Source organism: Hemitrygon akajei, chromosome 25 (assembly GCF_048418815.1).
Source record: "Hemitrygon akajei chromosome 25, sHemAka1.3, whole genome shotgun sequence".
Lineage (NCBI taxonomy): Eukaryota > Metazoa > Chordata > Chondrichthyes > Myliobatiformes > Dasyatidae > Hemitrygon > Hemitrygon akajei.
The window spans coordinates 14,421,511-14,446,316 of NC_133148.1; the positions used below are offsets into that span (position 1 = coordinate 14,421,511).

Consider the following 24,806-nt stretch of genomic DNA (forward strand, 5'->3'; position numbering starts at 1 on the left):
CTTGGCTCAAATACTTTGCACGTTTACAACAAGCAACCAAGAGTAAAATTCTGCTCACGGTCTTGGCGGGATCATGATGGTAAATAGAGACCCTACCAAATTCGTTGTGGGTCATCAGTTGGAAAGACAATTGAAATATGTGGGAGGGCCTTTCGATTGATTATCTGGTACACATCGTTTTTAAAGTTCAACGCTTTAGATATAAAAAACCATAAGACTGTAAGGCATGGAACATATTTCCTCAAAGAATTACAATGTCAACTTTTGTGTGAAATCATCATAGATTCCAAGAGCTTTTTGCAAAGTTGGAATACAAAAGTGATGAATATTATTGTTTGAAGCACTCTTCGTATTATGCATTCTACATTCCGAAAAGTAGTAATTTGGGGATTTGGTGACGAAATGTAACAAGTTTATTCTGATTTTTACCCAGAGCAAGGGAGACATTTCTCTTCACATCAATCTTTCTTCGGAAGCAGGCAGCGTCTTTCCTTCATTTTGCTCTCCAAGCATATGTTGAACGTAAAGATATGTTCTGATTCGCGCATTGAATCTACTAAACTTTCCTTGATTAATGCCCAATTCACTTAAATATAACCTTGTAATTAACGAGCCACAGTTTAGATTCGTAATCTACTGGAGACTGCTGCTTTCAATCTATCTGGTGTCAAGACATAATTGCAGAAGTTATTTTCACTACATCAATCATTAATCCGAGCAGGTAACCAGCATCCATGGAAAGTACAGTCAATGTTCCGGGTTACAGCCATAGATGCTGTCTGGCCTGCTGAGTTCCTCCAGCATTTTATGTGTGTTGATTTGATCTCCAGCATCTGCAGATCTTCTCTTATTTGTGATTGAATCTTTAATCTGAGATCTTCAGAAGGACGACTTACGTCTCATCGTTAGTTTTTCCCTATATTTCGTCAATTTGGTCTGATTTCCAGAGTATATCAGTTTGAAACTACTAAAGCCACTGTACCAATGTAAAATCAGAAAAAAAAACCTTATGATCTATAATGATGGGTCAAACAGAAACAAAATCTATAATGATTGCTAATCTGGCTTTTATATACTACGCTTATGATAATAAGTTCAAGTCATTTTATTTGATTGTTAGTGTTAATAATCTGAACTTTTAATTCTAATTCACCTAATAATGCATAATTATACTCATCCGTTCGGCCAGCACATGATTCACACGCCCCCCATACACGCACATAGAATTCTCCGTATTTTCATGTGCCTGTGCAAGACCATCCTGAATATCTCCATTTGTATCTGTATCTGCCATCAACCTTCGTCGAGCATTCCAGACACACATCACTCGCCATGTAAAACACACGCACCGCATATCTCTTTTCAAATTTCCCTCAAACCATAAATATATGTCCTCTAGCACTACACATTTCGATCCTGTGGAAAATATTTCGGCTGCTTTGTCTTTCAATGCTTCCCATAACTTTATAAATGCTCTCAGGTTTTCTCTTGCCACGTTAGTCAAGAGTAAACAATTTCAGTTTCCCAAGCTCTCCTTATACCCCATACCCTCTAATCCAGACAGCATTTTCCTAAACCTCTTCTGCATTACTGAAACATTACTTTCCGCTGCTTGAAAACAGTTCTCTGATTAATAAAGGGAAACATGACATTTATCTTCTTTACTATCCTATCAAATGGGCTGCAACTGTGAGATGTCGACATGGATTCCCATGATCGCTCTGTACCTCCAATTCTGAAAGTGTCCTGTCGCTAACTGTGTAGATGGGACTTTACATTAGATCTTCAGGACTGCAGCATCTATATTTGCAGGGCTAAAGCTCTGTCTGAGTTTTCTCTGACCATTTCTGCAACTGATCTATTTTCTGTTCTAACATTTGGCAAACCTCTGTATTATCCATAATAGCACCTACCTTCCTGCATCCACAAACTTACTATTCCACACATCTACGGTTGTGTTAAAGCGATATGTATGTATATATAATCACAAACATCGAAAATCCTAGAACAGAAGAACGTTACTGACATACTTGCAACTAGAATAAGAGCCATTGATTGCTACACTCTGTCTTCTGTATACAACACAATTATGAATGCAAACGGCCAAGTCGCTCGGGATGCAGTGCTTCTTAATATTCTATACGAGTTTCCCAAGAATGGTCTTGTCGAATATCTCACTGAAACCTACGTAGACATATTCTATCTCTATCTGTACCAATCACCTCCATCTTCTCGAAAACCTCAATGATGTTACTCAGACATGATCTGCCTTTGCACAACGCCATTCTGACCATCCCTAATTAGGCCATGTTTTTCCAAATGCTTATAAGTTCTGTCCCTAAGAATCATCTTCATTAGTTTCCCTACCACGGACATGAGACCCACCAATCTATTATTTCCAGATTATCGCCATCTCCATTCTTGGACAAAGGAACAACACTGGCTACACACACCTTCCTTGAGATGCAAAAATACAAGTTATACAAAGCATTACCAATTGTAAGTCAACACGGTTCATCAACAACGATGATGCCCTCCTTCTTAATGGGCTGAATTTCTTCTATCCACGATTTGACCAATTAAATGATGCGACATCATAGTAAGGTCCCTCTCTTTCCGGCGAACATCCACCATGACTGGCGGCAGCTGAGGCGAGGAGAACCCTATCTAGGGTAAATCCATGCAATGCTGCAGGTCTGGACAACATACCTGGGCAGGCACTAAGGATCTGGGCAGCCCAGCTGACAGGGATCTTAACGGAGATCTTTCTATTTGTCTGAAACAGTCCACTGGCCCTGCACGTTTCGAGGCAACCACCATCTATCGATACCCCCGAAAGCAACAATAACTGATGGAAATGACTGTCGCCCAGTGGCACTGACTTCAATAATCACGAAGTGGTTTGAGCGGCTGAGTAATGGAATACATAAAATCCTGCCTCCTAGCTGCATTGGACCATTTCAAGTTCGCCTACAGCTCAAACTGATATGCCATTGATGGTGCCATAGACACTTGTCCACCTGGAAAAGAATGCCTCGTACTCCAGAATGTTTTTCATTGACTGCAGCTCGATGTTTAATATTATCATCCCACAGCAGTTGGTGGCTGAGTTGTCCTTGTTGGAACTCAACACCCCTCTCGGTAACTGGACGTTGGACGCCTTGATGGAAAAACCCCAATCAGTCCGTGTTGGCTGGAACATTTCAAGCTCCATCATGCTGAGCACTGATGCCCCCATGGTTGTATTCTTAGCCTGCTGTTCACGCTTCAGGCTCACGGCTGCACTGCCTGATGCATCTCAACCCGCATCACCAGCTTCACCGATGATACTAAAGTGGATGGCTTCATCAGCAACAATCACGAATCAGCATTCAGAGATGGGGTATAGAGGCATGCCAAATGTTGCTAGAATAACATTCTGAGTCTCAAGGTGGACAAGTCGAAAGAGATTATTGTGGTCTTCAAGAAGGCACAGGTGGACCTCTCTCCATGGCACACCTTTGGCTATGCCATGGAGAGAGAGATACAACAGCGCAAAGTTTCTCAGTGTGCACATAACTTTCTATCTACCCTGGACGTACAACAACTCTTCACTAGTTAGGAAGGCGCAGCAGCTCTTTCATGCGAACTTGAGGCTTGCAAGGCTCCCGCTGCCATTCTAACAGATTTCTACAGAAGTGCCATCGAGTGTCATATTGGCTGCATCATTGTGTGGTATCAAAGCTCCAAGGCATCAGGGCGCAAGATCACAAGACAACAAAACCAACTGAAAGGATCAGTGGAGGTCTCCCACAAGCCACCCCAACCAATATATGACCTTTAGCAGAAGCATTTTTGTGGATCAATACCACCCAACCCACAATCTCTAAGTCCCACTTCCATCCGGAAGGAGGTAAAGAAGCGTCAGGAGTAGGTCTGCCAGACAGGGTAACAGGTTTTGTCCTGAACGCTGTGAGACTTATGAATACTCTGCCACAATTGAGGTCCCGTTACTAGGACTGAGAGCTGTTTACTGGTTACCTGTGCTGCGTTTTACAACATACACTTTCAATTATATTTTATTAACTCATTTATAGTATAATACATTGGTTGACGTGCTGTGTGATATCTGTTGTGTTGAAGCACTGTGGTCTAACTGTACTGAATGTTATATTATTTGGGTTGTACAGTCAAATGACAATGAACTTGAACTTAAACAACGTTGTTGGTCAACGGTAATTGCACCTATCGCCGCTCTCCAGAAGACTTCAACGTAATGATTTCAAAGTGATCTAACGTTACCTATTTCTTTATTAAAATTTCCTACCATCTTAGCATGCTCCACTCTGATCTCACTATCCTGTAAAGATTTCTCCTTGGTGAAAACCGACGCAAAAAGCACATTTAGAACCGCACTGCTGTCTCTCCAAAAACATGCTTCCTACTTTTTCTGTCAGTGGTTCTATCCTCGTCCTAGTTATCCCCGTCTCTTGATACATATGTCCGCCTTGCCAAAATATGATTATAGTACCCTCTGTCTCCTAATTTAATACTGAACGTCTTTTCGGGTTTCTTTATATTTTCTCGGTATCACTGTTCGATGTTATCCTCCTAAACATTATGAATGTTTTATTTTTCTTATTGACTAAATTTGCCACGCCTGTCGCCATCGAAGGTTCCTTAGAAGTTGTATATTCCATTCAAGTTACAGAGTTTTATGAGTAATATTGACCTTCAGAGGTTGATAATTATTCACATTCGTTGCCCATCTGCTTCTACCCTTCACTTCATAATGGAGTGTGTGTCGTATTTTGCCACGTTATTCGAATTTCGAACAAATATCTTTAAAGTAAACAACCTCACGGGATCTTCGTCCCTAAATCTAACTGTAGTGTTTTCCCTGACCATAAATGACCCGGATTAATGCCCTAAATGAGGCACATCTGAATTCTTCTTTCGCAGTAATGTTTTCTGTCTAGCCGAATTCCTCCAGAATCTTGTGTGTTGCTTCATTATTACGCACATACACTGCAAGCGAATTCTAAGACACCACCATTGACAATAAACTTAGGGTCAGTTTTCTAACTACGGCTGGCCTCAGATTCATGTTGACTACCGATGTTGAACAGACGAAGGACCGCAAGACAGTAATGTGCAACAACAGGAATATTATTTAGTTATTCATGGTGATTAAACGAATGGCTTTTAGTGCATTTGCTGTCTCAAGTTGACGGTTACTCATGGATGCTTTTAACACATTTTTGAAGCCCTCTCCAGATAATAAAGCAAAGAAGAATGGAAATACATTCAGTGCGGATGGAGATCTTTCTCTATATCTCTATCCATACGTTTGTGCTCATATATTTCACCGATGTAATTATGGAAATATCGGATATAATGAATATCATTAACCGAGCTATAATCACAGTTAATACGCCTTCTGCATTATGCAAATGAGCCCAGACTCTCGAGGCTTATTAAGTCTTCGCTCCTTCACAAGGTTGCACAGACAGCCGACGCTGATGTCTGGAACCTACTCTACTTAACAGGCTTTCTGGTGGTGAAGAAACCATGAATATTTTCTGTGTTCTGATATTTTTAGCGTGGTTACCGGGTACTTGCAGTTCATTTTTAAAGAGAATAATGATTACTATTTTGCCGTTGCGTAAACAAATTTCATTTTATGTTACATCCTGTGCTGCTTCAGATATGTGATGATTAAATTTGTTTTCCTTCCCTCAGATGCCTTCAGTGCATGGGTAGAACAGACACCAACAGAAGCAAAAAAACAAACAGGCGAAAATCTGACCATCAACTGTGTTTTAAAAAATGCTTCCTGTGACCTGAATAGCACATATTGGTACCGCCAAAGACCCGGTCAAACCAATAATGAAAGCTTATCGATTGGAGGACGATATGCGGAATCTATCAACAAGCAAGCAAAGTCCTTTTCCCTGCAGATCACGAATCTAATTGCTGAAGATACAGCCACGTATTTCTGCTATGCTCTCCACTACCACAGTAACAAACTTGAGCACAAGCCTATTCAAATACGTTGGAAAATCTTTCACGCGAGAAACTATGATTGCTTCGGTCTTTTGCGGAAGAAAATTGCTGAGCAGTAACGGATTACACTGTAGTGCGAGGGTTGGTTTATAAAACGTTAGCGACAGTCACTATGCCGCACATATCCAAGTGGGCACAGTTGGAGGTGCAGCGTCACTTTGTCCTTCCAGAGTTATGCAAATGGAGACATTATTGCTATTGAATGAACCACTGTGCAGATAAAGACTGCCACAGTGATCCAAAGCACAGACTCTGCAATTCAAAAATCACCAATGCATTTGGTAATTGGAGAAAGGACAATGCTAACCCGTTTCTGAACTGTACAATGCAGACGCCATTTTCGAGAGATTATTGGCTATAAAAGTAGCTGTGCGGAATAAAAACGGCGTTAAGCAAGATTGTAATTTGCGCCGTGACCACATGATCTAGTATTGATGTACAAGGAACCTTTTAGTACTAGCATCAGTGACTGTGTCAACAAACGTGTCACAGTGATGAATCTTCAATCCCCGTCATACATAAATCTCCTCCGCAATTCTTAATGCAAAACGAATGCAAGACATTCCTTCAGCGACTAAAACTTTTCGCTGCCAAACATTCTGCCTCTGCCAGACACTGGTATGCATAATGGAGCCTTGCTCTATATACTTGTGTAATTGTAATATAAATGTTATAATCATATGAATAACAAAGCTTGGTATTTTCCTTGATATCTGCCTGGCTGAGAGTTATTATCGACGGAAGCCAATAAAACCTTTTCATTCATGTCCAGTTCCCTCATATCATGGAGGTATAGGATTACTTGACGGATTTATACACTATTTACAACAGTGAGGTTATTGTGCTCACGTGAAATGATGTGTCAAAACAGTGCCACAGTCGTCTAAGCCATAGCACAAACCTCCGGGACAGTTTTATTTTGTTCGTCGATTTGTAAGTGGGATTACAAACTGTGCCTTTACGTTCATCGATGTTGCTCGGCATAATTTTAAAACGATACTTCTTCTTTGGGTTGAATTCCACCTACATTCCTTGGTACTTAATCACCAAAATTCCCGTTTCAATAACACAAGCCCTTTTAATGCACCGAATAAACAGAAAGGCAGATGAAAACTGAAAGAAATTGAAACCCATTGACAAATAGAATATATTGTTAAGCCTTTTGTTTCTGTCTTATTCTGGAAGACCTACCTCTATAGTTCACTGTTAATGATCACTTTCCGCATTGGGATGAATAGGAAGTAAATCATTGTGTACCGAGTACGGAGGTGGCACAAAGCTGACTGTGAAAGCTGGTAAGTGACATTTTTCATTACATTTTGGGCAAGAGCATATGTTCCCCGATGAGAAGGGCAATTAGATTCTCACTTAAAGGATACAAACGGTGTAGTGCAATATCATAATGTACTTTTGCAAATAGAAAAATGCTAACTCGCTGAGATGTCCCAGAAGAAATTAGATACTCGCCTTTCCTCCCAAGATAATTCTTTCGTTGGCTTAAAGGAAGAAAACTGAACTTGGAGTATTTTACAAATCGAAGCGCATCAATTACCCTCGACCTGCTGCACGCCTCCCCCGAGAGTAACTTTAAAGTGTTACCTGATTCATTGATATAATGCGATTTTTCATATATTTGTATATTTGAGTGCCGATTAGCTTCCCACTGTCGCAGACATGACCTACATTGCCGTGCGCTACCAATATTAGAGAAAACCTCTTTATTAGTTCAAATATATGAAGATTGAGTGTGTAAAGTGAACCCAAATACGAAAGAAGTTTGAAGATGAAATAGTGCACAAAGGGGTCGCCAGAAATATAAACTGTATTTTAATCATTTGATACTTGGCAGGGAAGTTGAATCATAAACTCGTAGTGAAAACAACTTGATACATTGCTGGAATAGAATAAAATATCGTTTATTTAGAAACACATATCGTCGTCTAAAAAGCACTTAAACTAGCTATAACGATTCTACATCTTCGATCCTATATTACCTCTTTCTCAGGACTGAATTTCATTTTTTTTCCCAACAGAATCACGCCATCCCTTCTGCCTACCTTTCTGTTCTTTCCATACAAGGTGTATCCTTGGACGTTAAGCTCACAACTATAATCTACTTTCAGCCATGACTCAGTGATGCCTACATCGTTATATCTGCCAGTCTCAAACTGCGCTACAAATCATCTACCTTATTTCACAAACTGCGTGCATTCAAATATAAGATCTTCTGTCCAGTATTCGTCAACATTTTTCCATTTGTCCCCCTGTTACACTGCAACTCACTCTCTGTAACTTTGCCCAATCATCTATCTGACCTTCTTGAAAATCCCGCTGCACACTGCCTCTGCTTGCATACCAGCTGCCACATCCTCAGCACTATCTCACCGTCTCCCATCACCTCGCCAAGTTAGTTGAAACCCTCTTCAACAGCTCTTGTAAACATTCTCGCAAGTATACTGGTCCCCAAACACGCTCCTATTGTGTTGGTCATCCAGAAGGGATCCCAAAGATCCATAAATCTTCAACAGTGCCCCTGCACTAGTTCCTCAACCATACATTCATCTGCTAGACCATCCTATTTTGAATTTCACTGTGGCGTAGCACAGGCAGAACTCCAGAGAGTACAGTTCAACACTAGAGGTCCTGGTTTTCAGCTTTTTACTTAGCAGCTTCAATTCTCTCTTCAGGACTCCTCCCTTTTCCTACCTATGCCATTGGTGTTACTACATACCCAGACTTCTGGCTGCTCATCTTCCCCACTTAAAATCCTCTGGATCCATTCTGAGAAGTCTCTGAAACTTGCACTTAGGAAGCAACATACCATCTGGGTGTCTCTATCGTGTCCATAGATTCTGGCGTCAACTGTTCCTATCACTAGTTCAGTCCTCTTCTGCCCCCTTTCCTTTTGAACCATAGCAGCAGATGCAGTGCCAGAACCCCTATCGCTGCGGTTTCCCCCCTGCTGGTAGGTCGTCGTAGTGCACCACACACACACACACACACACACACACACACACACACACACACGCACGCACACACACACACACACACACTCGAAAGTGGTGTACTTATTATTGAGGGGAACAGCCACAGAGGTATTCTGCATTGGCTGCCCATTTTCTTTCCTTCTCCTGACAGTCACCCAGCTTCGGGGTGACCACTTCCTGTAGGTGCTATGTCTCACCTCCTCATTTTCCCGTATGAGCCGAAGGTCAACGAGCAGGTTGTCTGAGGAGCTGCATTTCGGTTAAACTGATGCAGATGTGGTTATCCAGAAGGCTGGAGGTCTCCCAGTGTTCCAATTCTCACACAAAGAACACAACACGTCCCTGGAGCAATGCTCACTGCTCTCTGTACCAACCGAGGAAGATTGTAGAAGAAGAAAATAACCAGATACTTGCCTCGCTCAAGCGGGTTGTCGCTCAAGCCTGGTGAGTCAGATCCTCCCCACTCCAACACTGGTCCACTCACACAATGACTGCTCTGCTTGTCGCTTCCTCGTTTTTATTTGTTCACTTGCCCACCTCAAGTAAACTGCGCAGGTGATTGAGAGGTGGCTATTGGCACAGACATGCGTAAGAAGGCCCAGAATGGATGACGCTTTTAATCTCATAGTATCCAATGTAAGCCCAACCTCCTCCATCCTGCAAACTGTAGGGATCCATGTATTTTCCAAATAGGATCACGGTTTTTTCCTGCACGCAGCCTTCAGACAGTGACTTCATCACCCCAGCAACATTATGGATGTGATTCCTCATCCCATTACCCTCAACCGGTCCAAAGATTTAATTAAATCTACCCAACAGCTCTATTCATCCTTGGCCTCTGACTCCTTTGCTGACATGAACATTCAAGGCAAGAATGCAAATATACAAATTATGAAATGGACCTGACCATGCTGTCGCTAATCCTACTTCTCCACTTCACCGTCGTCAGTCTTATTATGTGCTCTAGCCTTCACTCCCCACCCATGATATGTGATTGCCCTTTGTATGTACGCATCCATCTCTCCATAAAAAGTATTGCAATATCCTTCTACTGCATATAAGTAATTTCAATATCTGTAATACAATACAATAGAAAAGATATCTTTACCTGGACTCTGTCATAAAAGAGGGACCTCATATTTATGCTCCAGTTTCCTGCCACATCCGAAAGACGTGCAATTGTTTAGTTAATTTTCAAAAGAATATTGTTCACAGTGCTTAGAACAATGATAGAACTTGGGTGGAATTGATGTGATTGTGGAGGCGAAGAAACCAAAATAGATTCATGTAGAATCAGTGTAAGTAACTGGTACAAGTTCTGCACACGTTCGGTAGATCGAAACACTTGTTTCTTTTCTTTTCGTTTGTTGCTTTTATTTTATTCAGAGATACAGCACAGAAAGGACTTCCTTTTGCAACTAGTAACGCCACCCTGTAACTTTCCTATTTAACCCTAACCTAATCAAAGGACAATTTACTAACTGGTCTGTCTTTCCACTATAGGAGTTAATGAGAGTATCGGGAGGAAACCCACACGGTGTCGGGGAGACCGAGCAAACTCCTTAGACATGGCGCCGGAATCTAACTCCAAAATAAGACCCGCCGAGCTGCAATAGCATTGCGCTAACTGCTGAGTTACCATGTGCCTTCTGCTTCTCCAAACCTCTTTCTAAATATCCACGTTTCCTTCGTCCTTATCGTTTAGACTAATTATAAATATTCGGGACCCAACATCTATCCACGTTATTCTAGCGAGCACTTGGCATAACGCTATTACAATGTCGGCTATAAGATTGGGGCTCAATTCCTGTCTGTCAGGAGTTTGTACATTGTGTGCTTTCTCCAGGTGCTCCGGTTTTCTCCATATTCCAAAGCCGTATGCTTAGGGTTAGTGAGTGTGAGCATGCTATGTCGGCGCCGGAAACAGCGATTGCTGCAGGCTGCCCAGCACGTTCCTGGCTAATTTGATTTGACACAAACGGCGCATTTCACGAGTTTGCTTCAGTTTCATCCCACCGGGTACGGGAAATTGTCTCTCGTAGTGTAAAACGGGATGTTTAACTGGAAGGGTGGACTTGGAGAATTAATGTGGTATAATGATCAATGATATCTAATTCCAGGTTCATCTCAGGGGGCACACGGTAAACTTGCCATGTTGATTCCCACATTCAGTACACCTCAACACTCATCAACAGCAAGATGCAGTTTGAGAAAATTGTAATTGTAAAATACAGTGTTGTGTGCTATGGACAGATTGGAAACGTTTCAGATTAGATTAGATTCAACTTTATTGTCTTTGCGCCGAGCACAGATACAAAGCCAATGAAATGTAATTAGCATCTGACCAGAAGTGCGAAAGAATAGTATTATTCACAAAATACCTGTGAATAAAAATTAAGTGCTACAGCATATGAATATAAAAGTACTGGGACAGGTCAATATGGGTGCAATTCTGCTTAGCGCTGTGATGTGAGGTTCAGCAGAGTCACAGCCTCAGGGAAGAAACTCTTCTTGAGCCTGCTAGTGCGAGAGCGGAGGCTCCTGTAGCACCTACCAGATGGGAGGAGAGTAAAAGGTCCATGGCTAGGCTGAGGTGCATCCTTGATCATACTTTTCGCTCAGCCCAGGCAATGGTTATGGTAGATTTTCTCAATGGTGGGCAACTGGGTGCTTATACTCCGCTGGGCGGTTTTCACCACCCGCTGGAGTGCTTTGCGGTCCAATACGGGACAATTGCCATATCACACTGAGGTGCAGTGCACTGGTCATATTTTTGCTGTGAGTATTACGTACATCATGATAATCAAAGTACAAAGTTCAAAGTATAATCAAAGTACATATACGTCATCATATACAAGCCTGAAATTAATTTTCTTGGTGGTATTCACATTAAATGAATTTCATTGATACTATTGAACAGAATAAAATCAATGAAAACAGGTACACATCAAGATGAACAACCAATGGGCAAAACACAAACTGTGCAATTCAATTTAAAAAAGTAAATAAAATAACAATAATAAATAAATAAACAATAAATATTGACAATATGAGATGATTTTTTTTACAGTGATCTGTGGGCTGTGGGAAAGGCTCAGTAGCAGGTGAATGAATTGAGTGAAGGTATCCTTTCTGGTTCAAAAGCCTGATGGTGAAGGGGTAGTAATTGTTTCTGAATCTGATGGTTTGAGTCCTGAGGCTTCTGTACCTCCTTTCTGATGGGGGTAGCGAGAAGAGAGTGTGGCACGGATGATGGTGGTCCTCGAAGATAAATGCGGCTTTTCTGTGACAGCGATCTATGTAGATGTGTTTAATGGTGTGGAGGTCTTTACTCGTGATGAACTGGGCAGTATCCACAACCTTTTTGTAGGCTTTCCACTCAAGGGCAATGGAATTTCCAATGGTATATTTTGCTGCATATCGACATAAGTTTGTCAAAGTTTTAGGTGATATGCTGAATCTTCTCAAACTTCTAAGAAAGCAGTTCTACTGCTACGTTAGCTTTCTAATGACACTTATGAGCTTGGACTCAGGATAGGTTAAGGAATTTGAAGTTGGTGATTCTCTCCCAAGATGAGGACTGGCTCATGGACCCGCGGTTTTCTCCTCCTGTAGTCAATAATGAGCTCCTTGGTCTTGCTGACATTGAGTGAAAGATTGTTATTCTGGCAGCTAGATTTTCAATCTTCCTTCTCTGTGTTGCTTCGTGAGCACCTTTGAAACGGCCAAGGGTTTATCAGGCGTAATTATAAAGTACCATTCAAGGTACACGAAATATTCACTGCAAGCTCTGAAAGCACAATACTGAATGAAATACCGTTGTTTAAGTCGCCCCTTCAGCCAAAACGTCTTAGAAGCGCTAACATAGTTCTAGATGTAAGTAGTATTGCAGTTGTTATTATGCCTAACACGTTGTCACGAAGAACAGCGTAAAATTAATCCAATCATTTCAACGATGTTTCTGAAGATTAATATTATACGGGACAGTGATAAGTGTCTAACCAAATTATTAGAGTACGTCTTTCGTTTTTGTTAATTTTACCAAGGCAACCGATCGCACCAAACATCAGTCTTGTCTATTCTGCAACCGACAAACAAAAAGCACAGGGTTTTGTGGAATTGATTTGTGTCATGAGCATTTCACCTAGTCTATTGTAGCTTTGTGTTGAAAACACAATTACCTGAAAACATCGCAGTGATCTGGCAGAAAAACGGACAAACCGTACATTCTGCCTTTACCACCAGTCCTCCGGCTAAAACATCAAACAGAACGTTTACCTCAGCAAGTGTGCTCAAAGTGCCGCTGAATGAATGGGCCGGTGGTTCTGTGTATTCGTGCCACGTATCCCACTCTGCAACGAGCAGCAACATCCGCAAAGACATACGAACCGTGTCAGGTGAGAGGGAGTTCCCAATTTACAGGTGAAATATTTCAACTTTCATCCTCAGTTTTACAGTTGTTGGGCTGTGATCAACGCGATTTAAAAAGAACCAGACAAGTAAAGATTGACGTGCCTGTTAATATAAAGTTTGGTTAAGGGACAGACTGGAATGTGATTCTGAACGTTTAGTCAGCAAAAATGAAATATCAGAGGTAAGAATTCCAAACAAATCTTGGAAGCAGTAGTCATAATATCTCAATTTGCATCAGTGAATATTGATTTCCGATCATGTTAATGCATCGAATAGAATTTGTGTATCCTGAACGATTCTAAGGAATCCAAATCAAGTCAAGTCAAGTAGCTTTTATTGTCATTTCAACCATAGCTGCTGGTGCAGTACACAGTTAAAACGAAACAACGATCCTCCAGGACCATGGTGCTGCATGAAACAACACAAAACTACACGAGACTACGTGAAACAACACAAAACTACATCAGACTTCAGGCCTACACGGGACGCTGTAAAGTGCACAAAACAGAGCAAGACAGTATAATAATTAATAAACAAAACAATAGGCACAGTAAAGGACAAGTTACAATATAATAATAATAAATGATTAAAAGAGGAACGTGCAAGGGGTGGTAAAAGATATTCTGCGATCCTTTTTAAATTTCGTTGCACGTTAAATTTTACGAATATATTATATCTCTGGCTGGAATCAGGATGCAATAATGAAAGTTTTGGAAAAGAAATAAATTAAAGGAAGAAAGTAGTCGAGGCAACCACCCGACGACTCAAACAGTTGAACTTTGTGTAAACTGGTCTTTCATTCTTGTATAAATACATGGAATGACCTTAGACGCTGCATATTTTGCCACCTTTTCCATCTAATATTCGCTTCCACGATCTAGCTTTCTGTGTTCTGTCCACCCTCGGCTAGCTCCATACCTCTGACTATTCTGCCACAAGCCACTGACCCTTTCCCCACTCCGGTATTTTATCACTGTCGTCCTTTCAGGGAAAGTCTGAATGTATCCGTCCCTTCACCCTTCTTTATTATTAAATTGAAATCATTGCTAAGTTTCAGGTTCGTCATCAGTAAATCATCCTCTCAATTTTGTGTTCTAGGTTTTGCATTGTTACTCAGAGATCCTACCGTTGAAGAAATGTGGATAAACAAAACTGCCACACTGGTGTGTGAAGTGATCACCACAACTCCAGCTGAGGTTTCCATCTCCTGGACAGTGGGTGGAAAGAAAAGGGCTGATGGTGTTCAAATAGGACAGGCAACAAAGATCGGAAGCCAGTACATGACAGTCGGCCGTTTGACCAGCAGCGTTGCGGAGTGGGACAGCGGGGTAGAATACTCCTGCTCGGTGCAGGACAATCAATTAGATACTCCGTTATCAAAACGGACACGAAACACAAAAGGTGGGTGCAATAAGAACAATCGAAACGCAAAGTAGTCTAGATGCAGAAAGAGGAACAGAAAGTGCTGGATGTCAGGCAGCAGATTGCAGAGCAAAACAGGCATGACTGTGAGCGAGTTGCCCTCTGGTAGAGCCGTAAGTTAATAGAAAATTCAGGGGAAGACTCAGGGGAGTTGAGAGTTAGAGGGCAAAAGTGTAGGGGTTACACGAAGAGGAACTTATCTACTCAGAGAGTGGTAGCTGTGTGGAACGAGCTTCCAGTAGAAGTGGTAGAGGCAGGTTCGATATTGTCATTTAAAAAAAATGGATAGGTATATGGACAGGAAAGGAATGGAGGGTTATGGGCTGAGTGCAGGTCGGTGGGACTAGGTGAGAGTAAGCGCTCGGCACGGACTAGAAGGGCCGAGATGGCCTGTTTCCGTGTTGTAATTGTTATATGGTTATATGGCTATTTTATATGGCTATAAGACGGGCGTTGCGACAATTACGTCACCAATAAAATACCCCCGATGCATTGTTAACAGAAATGTTGGAGACATATGGTGCTAGAACATAGGAGCAGCCTTTTCGGCCCAGTAAAACTGAGTGCGCATCGGCACTAAGGAATTATACATTTAAAAAAATTGTTTTGTAGTTTCAACAACTCCTTACAGAGTCTACCCTCAACCTCCACATTAGGAATAAGTTACAGTAGTCAACGTAGCTAGTACCTACATGTTTATCGACATGAGAATTGAAAAACCTAAATTAAATGTGATTTGTGTCAGACATACTCATAGCGGTATCCCTGTGCTACCACACTCAATCGTCGTAGAGTCATAAAATGGCACAACACGGAAACCCATGTCCCTCTGAAAACCATGTTAAATGCTGTTTCACGTCTACCTCAATCCAAAATGCAGTAACAAAAACATTCTTTGTCTTTCCTATTTCAGTGATCGTCCAAATACTTTCATAATATGGTGACCACGATCAAGATATCAGCCATTTCTTCTGATATACCTTTCCCTAAAGCTCCTTCTCTTAACCTAAGCATATGCTCTCTTTGGATTCCATGCTAGCAATAAGGAACGATGTTGTCAATTTAGCTTATCTTTGCCGCTAATAATTGTATCTGGTTTTATCGGGTCACTCCTCAGTTCCCTTCACTCCAAAGAAAACAAGACAAGCCTACCTAATTGCTCCCCATAATTGAGGTTCTCCAGTCCAATTAACATGCAGTTGAATATGATATCCACTCTTTCCAGTGCAGTGACATTCATTTTATAAAGTGACGATCAGAACTGAACTACGTATTTCAAACGCGAGTGCACGAGTGTTTGGTAAAATTAAAACAGAGCTTCCCAACTTTAACATGCTAAACCCTGATCTATGAAGGCAAGTATGTCATGTTCATTTGCCAACATTCCATCTAGTGGTGCTGCCACTTTCTATATACTATGGGCTTGAACTTCAGTATATCTCTGTTCATAAAAGTTTCTTAATAATGAGCCATTACAGTTCATCTGCCGCCGATCGTGTAACTTTATATTTGATCTGTGTCGTGTCACCGGTTTAGACACCAAGCCTCACGATTCAGCAAGTTTAGTGTCAACCATAACCTCAGGAATTATATTTCCTATATGTTCATACAAATCGTTATTTCTATCACAAACTACAAAAATCACAGTACTGTGGTACGCCGCACGTAGCATAGTTATTATCACCATTACCCTTAGCAGCTCACTAACAAGTAGGCTGCTCACCATGGAGTCTAAAACAAATTGACAAAGCGTATTGATAGAAACCTTGTCAAATAGAAAGGGGAGCAATGTTTCTTCTCCGCAGATCCTACAAGTCCAGCTGAGTACTTGCACCGTTTCATTGCAACCACATTTCAGAAAGACAGTTTTTGGAGATTAATACTGGTTGACTTTCTCTTGCAGCCAAACCATTGGAACCAAAGGTACGCCTCTTGCCACCGTCTCCAGAGGAGATTTTAACTACGGGTATCGCTATACTCACATGCATGATAACGGGATTCTACCCTGATGACATAACCGTTTTGTGGCAGAAGGACGGAGCCGCGTTCTACTCGAACGCTAGCAGCTTCTCCACGGCACTTCAACAGGACATGACCTTCAGCACGAGAAGCCTCCTTTACTTGACTGAAGCTGATTGGAAGAATGACGCAAGATACTCCTGTGTCATCACGCACCCACCTTCAAAATCTACTGTGACAGCAAACATCAGGACACCGAAAGGTAAGTAAGGTTGGCCAATATACACACATCCATTCTGTGTTCGATATCCCAGACAAAAGATAAAAAGCATCAACCGCCTGCAATGAGCAGAGTGGAACGATCATTGTAAAGTAGTATAGTAGTAATCAGACCTCTTTGATGGTCTGCTAAAATAACATATATGAGCGTCAACTAAAATTCATAAGATGCAAACGGATCACTGTTGAACCTGCGAAGACAAAATGCATTATAATATTAACGTCTCACCAATAGAAGCTCTATAGGGTAAAGCTGAAGGAATATGTACGGACATTAATTGTTGAATAACAATATGAATAGAGCCCATTTTTGTCGTTTCTGATTATATTCTAAGAAGATTGTTTAATGGGCCACACATGTAAACAAACTTTTTTAAGCTCGATTAAAGTATAATCAATACACACGAATTAGCATACTAATAATTCACAGGTAACGGAGGATGGTTTAACGATGCGTCTCCGATGTGTTGGCGTGAATAATTGGGTGGGACCATCCTCTGTAAGGATTTTGTACGTCTTTTCTGTGCAATGCGTGAATTTCCTCCTATTACTCCGATTTCCTTCCACAGTCTAAAGATTTACCGGTTAGTAAGTTAATTGGTCGTTGTAAATTGTCCAGTGATTAGGCCAGGGTTATATCAGGAGTTGCTGGCGGCGCTGCCCGAATGGCCGGACGGCCCTATTCTGCCCTATCTCTTAGAATAAATAAAGAAATGTAGGTCCAACTAACTGATGTGAGTCATAGAAGCACAGAAAACCTACAGCACAATACAGGCCCTCCGGCCCACAAAGTGATGGCGAACATGTCCCTACCTTAAAAATTACGAGACATACCTATAGCCCTCTACTTTACTAAGCTCCATGTATCTTTCTAAAAGCCTCTTAAAAGACCCTATCGTATCTGCCTCCACCACCATTGCCGGCAGCCCATTCCACGCATTCACCACTGTAGAAAACTTACCCCTGACATCTCCTCTGTACAAGCTCCCCAGCACCATAAACCTCTGTCCTCTTGTGGCAACCAGTTCAGTCCTGGGAAAACGCCTCTGACTATCTACACGATCAATGCCTCTCAGCATCTTATACATCTCTATCAGGTCACCTCTCATCCTCCATCGATCCAAGGAGAGAAGGCCAAGTTCACTCAACCTATTCTCATAAGGCATGCTCCCCAATCCGGGCAACGTCCTTGTAAATCTCCTCTGCACACTTTCTATGGCTTCCACATCCTTCCTGTAATAAGGCGACCAGAACTGAGCACAGTACTCCAAGTGGGTTCTGATCAGGATCGTATATAGCGGCAACATTACCTCTCGACTCCTAAATTCAATTCCACGATTAGTAAAGTAAGTATTGAAATCCTCCGTACCATCTGCAGCCATCTGACCAGGACTGGAGAAAACACGTCTGAGTGGAACACTTTCGACCTGACGACTGTCAGTTTTTTCTCTCGCGTGGTGTTGATGGTCCTCGGCCTAGATCTCACATCAAAACATAATATCATCCACGACTATCTGCGGGAAGTTTAAGGATTTCAGACGTATCCGTTTTATGGAGAAACTGAAATGTAATTCACAGGAAGATGCAAAGTCAACATAGTTCATTCAATTACTTGGACCATTAGATCCCATTATATAGTGAACATTCATTTAGCGATACAGCATGGAGTAGGCTATTTTTGTCTTTCGAGGCACGCCACACCAAAAGCTGCACAACCCTGATTAACCTTAACCTAATTGCAAGTTAAATTTTACAGTAAGACCAAAAAACCATGAAATAGGAACAGAATTGGGCTATTCAGCCCATCGAGTCTGCTCCGCCATTCCATCATGGCTGATCCCGGATCCCACTCAACCCCATAAGCCTGCCTTCTCGCCATGTCCTTTGATGCCCTTACCGATCAGAAAGCGATCAACTTCCACCCTAACTATATGCACGGGCGGCCTACTCCGCAGTCTGTGGCAGAGCATTCCACAAATCTACTACTCTCTGGCTGAAAAAATTCCTCCTTACGTCTGTTCTAAAGGGTCGCCCGTCAATGTTGAGGCTGTGCCATCCAGATCTCGATACCCTACCATAGAAAACATCCTTTCCACATCACCCTGTCTCATCCTTTCAACATTAGGGAGGTTTCAATGAGATCCACACGCATTCTTCTAAATTCCAGTGAGTACAGTCCCAAAGCTGCCATATGCTCCACATATGTTTTCCCCGTCATTCCTGGAATCATCCTCGGGAACCTCCTCTGGACTCTCTCCAATGAAAACACATCCTTTCTGTGATATTGGGCCCTAAACTGTTAACAATACTTTTAGTGCGGCCTGATTAGTGCCTTATAAATACTCAACAGAAACTCCTTGCTGTTATATTCTGTTCCCCTCGAAATAAATGCCAACGTTGCATTGGCCTTCTTTACCACAAGCTCAACCTGTAAATGAACCTTCTGGCAGTCTTGCACGAGGACATCTAAGTCCCTCTGCACCTCTGATATTTGAAACTTTTCCCCATTTAGATAATAGTCCACACTATTGTTCCTTTTGCCAAAATGTATTATCATACATTTCCCAACACTGTCTTCCATCTGCCACCTTTCTGTCCATTATTCCAATTTCTCTAAGCCCTGCTGCAATTGCATTGCTTCCTCAGCACTACCTGCTCCTTCACCTTTCTTCGTATCATCCGCAAATTTTGTCACGAAGCCATCAATTCCATTATGTCAACCATTGATAAACAATGTGAAAAACTGGTGTCCTATTCCTGACCCGTGAAGAACACCACAAGTCCCTGGCAGCCAACCAGAAAAAAGGCTCCTTTTATTCCCATTCACAGCCTCCTGCCTGTCAGCTATTCTGGAACCCATACCAGCATCTTTCCGGTAAAGAGATAGGGTTTTATCTTGTTGAGCAGCCTCAATTGTGGCATCTTATAACACCCCTTCTAAAAATCCAAGTAAATGACTTCACTCCCTCACCTCTGTCCACCCTGGTTGTTACTTCCTCGAAGAGTTCTAAAAGATTTGTCAGGCAAGAATTCCCTTCACAGAAACCACACTTACGTTGACTTATTTTTATCATCAGTCTCCAAGTACCTCAAAACCTCACCCTTAATAATAGATTCCCACACTTTCCCAACCACTGAGATTAGGTTTACTGGCCTATAACCCTCCCTCCTTAAAGAGTGGAGTGACATTTGCAATTTTTCGGTCCTCCGTGACCATGCCAGGATCAAGTGATTCTTGAAAGATCATGGCCCATGCATCCGTTATTTCTTCAGCAACCTCTTTCAGGACTCTGGGATGTAGACCATCTGGTCTAAGTGACTTACGTAACTTTCAGTTTGCCTTGCACTTTTTTCCTTTGTAATAGCAATGGCACTCACTCCTGCTCCCTGATGCCCATGGACCTCTGGTACAGTGCTAGTGTCTTCCACAGTGAAGATAGATGCAAAATACCCATTACATTCATCTGACATTTCTTTGTCCCCATTACTACCTTACTAGCATCATTTTCTAATGGTCCAATATTACCTCTCACCGCCCTTTTACCCTTTATATAATTGAAAAATAATAATATCTTGTTTTATATTATTGGCTAGTCTGTCCACAAATTTCACTTTTTCCCTTCTTATAGCTTTTTTTAGTTGTCTTTTGTTTGATTTTAAACGCTTCCCAATCATATAAATTCCTACTCCCTTCTGCTACCTTATATGCCCTTTCCTTGGCTTGTACGCAGTCCTTATCTTCCTTTGTCAGCCACGGTTGCCGGCCCCTGCCATTTGAGAACTGCTTCCTCTGTGGCACATATCTATCCTGCGCCTTGTAGAACTATTCCCAGAAACTTCAGCCATCTCTGCTCTGCCTTTATCCCCGCCAATATCCTCTTCCAATCTACCTGGACACGCTCCTCTTTCATGCATCTGCAATTCCATTTATTCCATTGCGATACACACACATGCGAGTTATGCTTCTCAATGACCCCAATTAACCAACCCGGTTTTTCTTTGACTCTGGAGCAGCTGGGGAAAACAGGGAGAACGTACAGACTCCTTATAGAACAGCGCAGGCATTAAACTCCGAACTCCAAGACGTTCCGAGCGGTAATAGCGTCGCGCTACCGTGGCTCCTTGTTGTTGGTTGGCAAAGGTCGGAGCCACTAATTGCACCAAAGAAAATAATGAAAATCAATTATACAAGCACAATGACGTCGTCGTATTAGATGGTTAGGGCAGTTTAGTACCCTTCAGGAGCTTCATGAGTGAACTCCTTTCCATGATAAGCACAGATGATCGTTTTTGTAAGCATATTGAACATATCCAATCACAATGCCTGATCAAATGAAGCAGTCCATGTCTCCTTGCGGGAAGATCGAGATCATATCCTAAAGCTGGCACCGACGCAAAGTGAGATTTCTACGACATAATTTCTAGACAATAACTAAAATAAATTATAACAATCTGCTCCGCATATTCAATGGTTCACGCACAAGAACATTCAGACCACTCCGAACACCAACATTTTCCAGTTTCCGACCATTCATAAAATATACTATCGTCATATTTATTTCTCCTCGGTCGGTATCCTCACGTTTTCCACGTAACATTCAATCTGCTGAGTACTTAACAATTTACTTATCTGGTGTAAATCCCACCAAATTCGCCCAGAATCATTCCCACAGCCCACGATGCCACATAGCTCGTATTCCCAGTAAACAGACATATTACAGTATATCCCCCAGTAATATAATTGAAATAGATTCAGAGTATCTGAGGCCCCAGTATCGATCACCGTGATATCCTGTTTGCCACAGCTTTTAGGGCCGTAAACCCTGAAAGGGTTCGCTTCTGGTACATGGTTGCTGTACTGTTTAACATGCACAACATGGACTGCTTTTATTCACCCGTGCTACTCTGACAGTATTACCCAAACACAAAATACCATGATGGACAGGGGCTTCAAATACGCGGGTGTCACTTGGAAATAGAGTATGGCACCTTCCTTTCAGTTTCGATGGGTTTATATTCTGTAACTCGCTACCCAACAGCTGTGAAAATTATGCTTCGCCGGAAGCATTGAAGCAATTCAGGAAAATAGCTCACATTTTCTATGCAAGGCAGGTAAACAAGGAACTTACTAGCTGCATCGAGAATCGAAACAAAAGTAATTAAGCAAAGTTACTAAAGACTCGTGCACATTTGAAACTGAATTGATCCTCCAATTGTTACTGTATTTTAATATCACAGTTTATACTTTTTCTGGAATGGGTTGGGTGGTAAATAATGGAGGTGTCGGCTCATATATCGCAGCAGAGTTTTATAATTTTCAAGATCAATTAAGTGGAAGCCCTTCCTTCGAATACGTGGTTCCATTACACTTTATGGCACGTGGTAACCTACGGAGTCAACGTGGCCGCTTCCGTTTCACGTTACTGGCAAATTTTCCTATTTCTAGTGGAGTAACTCCCACAAAATATGACCGAAAATATTGAAGGACTGGCAGTCCGTCCTCGGTTCGTAAAGTAATGATGTATTGAATGCTAATCACACAATATGTTCTTTATTAGAATTCAGTGGCATGTTATATTTTGTTTTCTTATTTCGAAGAGCGTGTTACTCCGTCCATAATGGAGAAAGTACTGCTGTTTTAACTGAGTATAACTTTCCGCTTAATAGTTCTTTTCGATCAACTTCTTTTAGAATCACACTGGGGACTGGAAGACAAACCTTTTGCTAATTTTGTGTGAATACCTTTGAAGGAAGCCACGTTTTCCCTCAGTATTTTGAAGATCTAAGGGGGAACGTTTGCATCCCTGAATGGGAAAAAATACTTACTATTAAATTCATGTCAGTATACTGTTTGCGCTGTGGTATCTATAATCGGGAGAATCAATGAGGATATCAGACAAGGAAGATAGAGGAGTCAGGTTGATAAGGCAAGAATAGTTGTATGAGCGAAGCAGAAAAAAATGTCAGAGAAATGAGTAGTAAGTGGGATTATGAGCTACTCCGGCCTGGTTATAGTTGTTATTATCCACATCTGAAACATCACAGAATGAATATAACCATTCCCACTTTTTTGCCAGAAGAATGCCGTGTGGCAGACATTAATGCCATCATAAAAAAGCCTTCCTTTGAAGAGATTTGGATGCTTCGGAGAGCAACAATTGTGTGCGAAGTGGTTTACACAGATTTACATGACGTCACAGTCTCCTGGCGAGTAAATGGGAGTCGGAGAATGAACGGAGTAGAGACTCGCGGTCCAGAGTGGAGGAGAAGTAAATCCGTCATCATCAGCAAACTGAAGATCAGTGCAGAGGAGTGGAACAGTGGAACCGAATGCCTGTGCTTCGTAGAATACCGTGATCTGCCAACACCACTGAAAACCGCCACCAAAAAGTCCAAGGGTAAGCGCAATTAACTGCCGTCTTGAGGCACATCAAATAAGCTTTTTGGAAGTGACATTCATGGACTAGTCAATAGAGTTTCAAAATATAATCTCCTCCATTCCGTTGCGTAACAGCAATCCAGAAGAAAAAAAAATGTCCACCTGTGGTAACGTAGAATAGAAGCTGCACAAAACTGTAAAACTATACATGGTATCTTAATAACAAAGAGCAAATGCAACACCTTATTTATATTTGGAGCCGATATGTTTTCAGTTGAAAAGCTGATCTAATTTCTGAGTTTATTGATATTTGAACATCCGGAGTCTGGTGAAGATACAAATCTGCAAGTCACAGATGAAACTAATTTAACGTATGTTTTTTTTCCTTTCCAGTTACTGAAATGCACCTCCCTAAAGCCTACCTCTTGTACCCATCAGCTGAGGAGATTCTAGCCGAGGAAGCAGCTACCCTAATTTGCCTCGTGACCGGTTTTTATCCAGAAGATATATACGTCGGTTGGATGGCTAATGACACCCTTTTGCATTCGGGATTCTCCATCCAGTTTAACAGCGATAAGGAAAACGGCTCTAACTCGGTCACCAGCAAACTGAGGATCAGCGCAGAAGACTGGGAGAAGGGAACCACCTATAGCTGTTTGGTTGGACATCCGTCGCTACAAACAAATATAGTCAGAAGTATTAATAAATCCCGGGGTAAACCTACTTTAGTTAACGTGTCAGTTGTTCTAACTGACAGCTTTAAATCGTGCGTCTAATCATCCTTGATTTGATGATTAATAGCTTGGAAGTGGTTCTTGCTTACTGCGTAGTTGTTTGAGTTTCCGTTTTGCTGATTTACTGTCGAACACGCATAGCATTCACTCTTCAGATTATCCCACCGTAAATGAAATATTCCATTAATTTCATCTGTTCGATAACATTGTGATGAGCTCTCGATAGCATTAGAATATTTTTAACCTTACGTTGATTCTGAAAATGTAATACTTCAGAGATGCTAGCAAGTCGCGGAATAGATAGCAGATAGCGATTTATTCTGTACGCCACATTATATTGAAATAAATTCAGAATGAAAACTTGGCTTCCACATGTGTGTTCATATCTTTGCTCTTAAGAGTAAAACATTATTCAGTTTTTTTTTATATTAGCATCATTAATATATATGGTATACTTCTATTCTTTCCTTTTCACATGTCGCAAATATGGCAGGGAGACGAGAGAGGTAACGATATAAGGCAAATTACTCAGGTTATTCAGATCCTAGCGGTTCGTGGAGATTAGATTCGAGATCTGAATTGATGGAT

The 24,806-nt window shown here is 41.6% G+C and overlaps 1 gene segment (V, D, J or C); it reads left to right on the forward strand.

The window, feature by feature from the left end:
• The first annotated feature begins 6,344 nt into the window (after positions 1 to 6,344).
• Positions 6,345 to 24,589, forward strand: LOC140716187 (Ig heavy chain C region-like). The segment is given in 5 exon segments: positions 6,345 to 7,340; positions 14,544 to 14,846; positions 16,771 to 17,088; positions 23,183 to 23,503; positions 23,878 to 24,589. Coding segments are annotated over 4 exon segments (1,287 nt in total).
• Positions 24,590 to 24,806: the final 217 nt, after the last annotated feature.